This window comes from Oryzias melastigma, linkage group LG17 (assembly GCF_002922805.2).
Source record: "Oryzias melastigma strain HK-1 linkage group LG17, ASM292280v2, whole genome shotgun sequence".
Taxonomy (NCBI): Eukaryota; Metazoa; Chordata; class Actinopteri; order Beloniformes; family Adrianichthyidae; genus Oryzias; species Oryzias melastigma.
This window is the reverse complement of record NC_050528.1, coordinates 32,386,631-32,393,555: the sequence shown is the minus strand read 5'-3', so window position 1 is coordinate 32,393,555 and position 6,925 is coordinate 32,386,631. Positions and strand designations below refer to the sequence as shown.

General features: G+C 40.1%; 1 protein-coding gene across 10 annotated transcripts in view; it reads right to left on the bottom strand.

Moving 5' to 3' along the window:
* Window positions 1-6,925, bottom strand: part of LOC112151185 (partitioning defective 3 homolog) — a 327,527-nt gene that overhangs the window by 268,220 nt on the left and 52,382 nt on the right. For 9 of the 10 annotated variants that reach the window (XM_024279951.2, XM_024279959.2, XM_036216447.1 and 6 more), the window contains exon 2: window positions 1,100-1,201. In XM_024279951.2, the coding sequence (XP_024135719.1) occupies window positions 1,100-1,201 (102 nt within the window). Of the gene's footprint in view, window positions 1-1,099; window positions 1,202-4,124; window positions 4,164-6,925 lie in introns of those variants that run through there. The other variant, XM_036216448.1, reaches the window with a different exon arrangement.

Sequence of the window (6,925 nt, the reverse complement as noted above, 5' to 3'; positions counted from 1 at the left end):
AGGGGGGGGGGGGGGGGCTAACTAAAAAAAACTCCCTACTGATTCTCAGATTGTTTCCAGTTTGCCTTTAGTTCCTGAACACAGAAGGAGATAGTTTAATGTAAATGTGGCTGCAATGGACTTCCTCTACCCTCTACTGTACTTCTGTGTACAAAGCAGTGTGCAGACTGATCAGTATTTTACAGCAAATGGAAAAAACCATTACATAAATCAAACCATCTAATAATAATCGCTCCATGATAAATTTGTGTCAGTCAAAATCCATGTAATTCTGAGAGCAGTTGGTGTAGGGCTTTCAGATAAAACACCTAAACCCCAGACAATCCTGACTACTTTTCATCAAATGGCAAAACTGAAACTTTTCTCTTCGGTGCCAACCAGCAAAGTGTGCTTTCATGATCTGATAACTAAAATGTGCAATTTAGAGGAAAACACAAGAAAATTGCTTTAAAAAGGAAAATCAGATCATTTAGTTGGTAATGGTTTAATCTGAAACCAGATAACATGAGACATAGGTCTACTTCCTGTCCTGTGATGTCAAACAATCAGACTAATTTGCCAGCAAACTTAACCCTTGACCTTGTGTTGGGTTAGCACGCCGTCTCAGAAGCTGTCTGTTGGTTTTGCTTGAAGATAGGAGAATGTGACTTTGTGACCCCTCAAGCTATCAATCAGGGTGGGCTTCTCTCGTGTCAGCTTCACACACGACCTGTTCAAACGTAACTGAAGGCAACAGATGAGGCAGGCTGCAGGGACGTATGAGTGACACTTGACGGTCCTTTCTCTTTACTCATAAGGATATTTGTCCATAAAAGCCTTTCAGTCAATGCAGCAGCTGTCTTAATTCAGACGTCACAACAAGAGAACATTCCACCAGCGAGGTGGTTACGGTTCAGCTTCTCTTAGAAAAACACACAGATATGCTTATGATTAGCCAAAAGATAAGCAAAGTCAGTGTAAATAAATTGAGTCTAGAGATGGTCAACAGTGGCACAAAACAAACTCAGATAAAAGGTAAAACGCTCCTGTCTGACTGATTGCCTTCCGGCAAAAAGAAGTTCAAAGGATTCTGCAGGAACATTCCCTGAACATCACTCACCCTGTCTTTGTCATCGGCCACGTCGCAGAGAACGTCGTCCAAGTCCAGGATGCCGCCATCGCCGTGCTCTAATCGATGGACTTGGAGCCAGTAATTAGCATCCTGCAAGAGAACATTGAAAAGAGGCTTTAATGAAACTGACTTGAATGAGACAGTCATCGTCATGAATCACTACAGGATGTTTAATAAAGCTTTTATCATGCACGAGTCGCTGGAGCAAAATTCACTTGTTGATTGATGTACAGCGTTCACTCACTACATCGTGTTTCACCTTTCACGGTCTCAGTGTCTGACAGATTGTTTTTAGTATAGTCTAACATACTATTTTTACAGCAGTTTACTGAATTCTGATTGGCTATTGACCTTGCCAATTAGTCATGTTTCCTGTACAGAATGCCTTCAGTTTCCTATATCTGAATAAGTCTTTAATCATGACCAGATCTTTGTTTTCATTCTATAATAATGGAATTATTCTTCTATAAAGGTTTCAACTTAGAGTTTAATCGAGAGAGAAAAGTTTGAAAAAGTTCAGTATCTGTCTGGAAAAAAGTGTGTAGGGTGTAAAGTGAGAAGTGTTGTTGCCTAAAACATCTGTAATCCTACATCCTGGATTTCAGCTAACTCGGGTTATTTTTGGAACACAACTCCTGCGATAAACGAGAGAACACGGTATACAAAACACGGGAAGAAAGACAGGATTACACAAGGTGGATACAAAAACAGAGGTTAGGAAGTTACACAATGACAAGAACTGGACAGTCAGCAAGTACAGGTTGAAGGGCTTTACAAAATTACAGTCATTACCAGGATTTACATCTAACTGACACAAAAGGAGAAGAATCGAACTCCAGAGTAAAGATGCACAGGTAAAACGCTCCAAATGCTTATGGACATTCCATCAATAAATCTTTTTAACTTGCTGTATCTCTTTGGGGACTGCAGGGGCCTGTCTCAGCTACCGTTGGGTGATGCCGTTATACACCCTGCAGTCACCAGCCTGTCTCAATCATACACACATTCACACTCAGTCACAACTAAATTCAATTATAAGTCACTAATTACCTTACAAATAGTGGTGTAACAATTCATTTTAACAATTTGATTAATATCATAATTTGTGGTTGGCGACCTGATTCTCAGCCAATGTTGGTTCAGTTTGAACGATCCGATTCACTTCAATCCAGCACATTTTTTAAGTGTTCATGGAAGCAGCCATTTTGAAATGAACAAAAAAAAAGACCTTCTACTGCCTCTAGTGGAATGATGAGGAACTACAGGGCAGAAAACACAGACCAAGTCATACACAATGGGTTTTTAGTTAAACATTGATTCAATTCATATTATTATTTGTCGTTGACGATACGATTCATTGTCGATATTGGTTCATTCCATGAGGATTCAATTCTATTCAATTCGATGATCTAAAATCAATCCAGGACATTTTTTTTATGATTTCATTGAAGCAGCCATTTTGAAATGAGCAGAAAAGGCCCTTCTACTCTCCCTAGTGGAATAATGAGGGACTACAGGGCAGAAAACATGCACCGTTATACACAATGGGTTTTTAGTAGTGGTGCAAGAATTCATTTAAACTTTGATTCAATTCATATCAGAATTTGTGGTTGATGATAGGATTCATAGCTGGTATTGGTATTGATATTGGTTCATTTTGGTTCATTTTGAACGAACCGATTCACAGACCTAAAATTGATCCAGGACATCTTTGGCCAAAACGTCTAGCAGTGACTCAGAGATAAATACCCACTACTGAATAATGATTACGTTTTCTAGGTGATGTTTCCACACATTGGACTGTAATGATGGTTGAACAGTTTTTGCTGTTGTCATGTGTGTTGTCTGCTGTAATGGCTCTTGGTTGTGATGGTAAAATAAATGTACCGTGCCTAAATCCAAATGGTATTTTCCAATATCGATTGTAAAGGATGTTTTTTTTTTTTTACTTCTGAAACTTTTTTTTGTATGGAATAGGTCAATTTGATTAACAACTTGCCTAAGACGGATTGATCTGGTTGGATAGTAAGGATATAAACTGGTTAATTGATGAATCGCTACGTCCCAACTTACGAAGGCTGTTTTTGGACTGCGGTAGGAAGCTGAAGTGCCGGACATGTACGTGGAGAACATGCAAACTCCACACAGAAAGGTCCCAGCCGGGACTCAAACCACGGCCTCTGTTCTAAGCGCTATGTTTATGACCATCATAGAATAAAATTGTAATGACTGTGCTTTCATCATTCTGCATGCTGCAGCTCAACGCTTACAACCCCATATCCACTTCTGCCAGCAAACTGCGGCGTGCTAACTCTTCCGCTGTGGTAGTCTCCAAACACAGAAAAAACATCTGAGAAACAGGAGGGGAAAAAAGGGAAGATCTGGGAAGCAGCCAAAGTCTACAACTATCAGAAAACATCAGATTCCACTGAAGATTTCAGCAAAAGCAGTTACATCACTTTATGTAAAAGAAAATGATAGTTACATTTTATTTATGAGGTTATGAACCTCTAAGATGTGGATAAAACTGAGCCATAATCAGTCTGTTTACCCACCTGGCAGCCCACACTCTAACCTTCCTGTGATGACAGAGCCCAAGATAAATGCAGCATGACTTCATGCTGCCATTTTTCAACACTCCCATTCAAATGCTCTGATTTAGAGCAAACTTATTTCACGAAACACTGCACTTACACTCCATAAATCACAACCAAAACAGTAATGCAGTCTCTGACGCTTTTCTTTAACAGCCTGAAATCCTCAAACCACAAAGAAAATCTGTCACAGACGTCACCAAAAGAGCCGGAGAGAATTAAAAAAAAAAGGGTGTGCCTGGCCTCTGTCCTGTTTCATGTCGGGTTGTCAGCCTGTCACAGAGGATGTCGCCTCTTGTGACAGTCCGCGTCATCCAAATCTGCAGGATTCTCAATGATGGAAGTGTGAAAAAGACCATTTACACTCCAGAGTTCCAGAAAGTGAAACATCTCAAAAATGTAAGTGATAAAAGACTTACATGAGGAGGAGAGACCGACTGCATTTCAGGGCAGATCGCCTTTAAAACCAGCAATAAAATCCTTTAACATGCCAGCTAAAACTAGATCGTTTCACCATACAAGCAAAACTTGAACCTAAAGGTGAGCTTTCACCTGTCGCTGCTGCATGAAGAGAGGCTTCCCAGAAAAACTAAAACGTCAGAGAAAAGCAGGAAGTAGCCCAACAGTCATCAGATCTGCAACCGGCAGTAACACAATGCAGACAAATAAAGGCATACGTCTGAATCATCGGACATTACAAAAACTAAAACCGGGACTCCTCTGCTTGATTTTGCATGGAGAAAAAAAATTGATTCCAGTTCAACCACAAATTTCAGTTATTTTTGTAATGCAAGATATTACATAATAAATAGGAAAATTACCTGTTCCACGTGAACACATCATGTGCACATTAGATTTGAAGCCAGCGACAGATCTTTGATGTTTGTCTAGTGAAGACTCAAGTAGCAACACTCTGATTTCTGAGTTAAAGCTCGTTTAACAAGACAAAGTAACTGGAATGGGGAGTGGGCCATTCTAAAAAATAAAAAAAACACTGTTTTTATTCAAATCGTTATGAATCAGGAGCAGATGAAAATGATTGAAAAGAATTGTAGTTGTGATGTAGAAAATACGCTGGGCAGGCCACAAGCTCATGTAAACAGAGAGCTCTCAGTAACACGGAGAGGAAGAGGGGCGGGGTTGCTCCATGCCAACAGTCCTATCTAAAACTCAAGAGGCAAATTTCTAATGAACTTCTATTTGGATTTTGCCTAAAAACAGCATAATTACAGTTAAAAGACTACTGGGATCAAAAGATGATTGGAGTGGGTCCTTTTATTAAAGAGTCTGGTTTGATTTGACATTTTTCTTTGCGGCTAAATGCATTATTAATGATTATACTGCAGCCAATTTTGATTAAAGTTCATATGTGATCTCAGGGTCTATTCAGACTGGAAAAGTCTGTTAGTCTGGACCTACTCTGCTTAATTTGGTCTGGATCGAGTCCTAAACCTTGGGTTTGGTCGGGATTCAGAGTGCCGTCAACCAGACTTTCCTGTTCCGGACCAAAGCTTGTAAACAAAACTATGTGACTTCAGTCATTGGTAAGTAACTACGAAGGCGGAGTAAAGCAACCAGGGGCAGAAATCATGGAAGTTCCAAACTTTGCAATCCTTGTCAATAGTTCACTTATTCAAATTTTATATTTTGAAAGTGTATCAACCTCAGGTAAAGCGCTTTTGTTAGTACTTCGGTTAGGCGGAGGCATGCTGCATGACAGTTACTGAAGAGACGACGGCTAAGAATGTACGATGTTAAGTGTTTGTGACAAAGATTGTCAGGAAAAAAGTGAGAAGCAATGTGGGTCCTGTTAAAAGTCGTATTGATGAGTCTACATTCATCCCACCACATTTCAATGAGTTGTTGGGTCTCATCATGTTTTTAAGAGAATTCTGTTAAGGAACTACAAGGTAGCTAATAAGATGACATCACAGCAGCGCCAGCCGAGTCCTGAGACAGAAAAGCATGTAAGAAACGTTTCCAGCTGTGTTAACATAAACCTTCTAACCAGTAAGCAGTTGGACTCTTTTTTTTCCATTTAATAAAATGACAATTGTTGCTTTACATTACGCTTCATAGTTCTTTCATTCCTCCTCTGTTTACATCCCATAATGCCCGGTTAGAGTGACGATTGTGATCCAGTTGTTCCTCTTTGAGCATAGAGTTTATTCAGACTGAAGAAACTCAAAGCAATTAGGAGCTGATTGTAAACAAACCAAGACCACCTCAAAAGATGGGTCAGAGGACGGTTCCTGGTCCCGGACCAGAGTCCTCTTGGGTGTGTCCGGCCTGAATACACCCTCAGTTATTTATATTAAGTGCTACAGTCTATGTGGACATGTTCAAACATCTGACATGTCAAGTTTCCGTCCGGTTGGCCATATTTGGAAAGCTTTGGATTCTTTCCTGTAATGCTATGCTATCTGTATCCGGATGTTGCTTTCCAATAACAGTCTGCAGTCAGGATTTCTTCTTCAGACTTTGAATCTTACTGCTAACACTCTATGTTCAGATATTGTTTTTTAATCATTTGTGTTGGGAAGTGGAGATTCTGGAAAGCACTTTGTGCAGCTGATTTAGTATAAAAAGCGTTGAACAAATAAAGCTGATCGGTCGATAAGCTGCACTGCAAACAGGTGGGAACAGCCTTGAAGCGCTGGAGACATCCCCCTCGAGGCTTCTATCCCGCCTGCTGTGATGAAAAAATGAACGAAAAGCTCTGCAATGCCACTTCAAGTTGCTTTAGTCTGCCACACCTCTGAAACAATCTTCTGACAGTACTGTGTTGATGTCAGATTGTGGCAAAGCACCACAAGACCAGACATGGGGAGCCCACTTCAAAAGAACACTTTCTGTTCAAGCTGGGTTTTATCTTATGAAAAGGCCCACACAAAGGCGGCGCTTGAAGATGGAAAAGAGGTTATTAGAAAATACGGGTCATTTCTGTCTGTAACAAAAGCAGATAGATCAGTCTCCAACAATTTATGTCAGACAATATTTTCACAGACCAGTCTGTACCGCCTCATTTCCTTTAACTTTTCAAGGTAAAGTTAATCTTCTTCCTCCATAAAATATCTGCAGCTGCTTCAAACTTTATAAGTTCACTAGATTTCATGTTGGAACCATTAAAATGTGATATAGATTTCCTCTTCCCCATAACTGTCAAAGTGGAAGCGACAAAATCAGACACCAACTTCAGCTCCACCCAATTTTAAGGTGC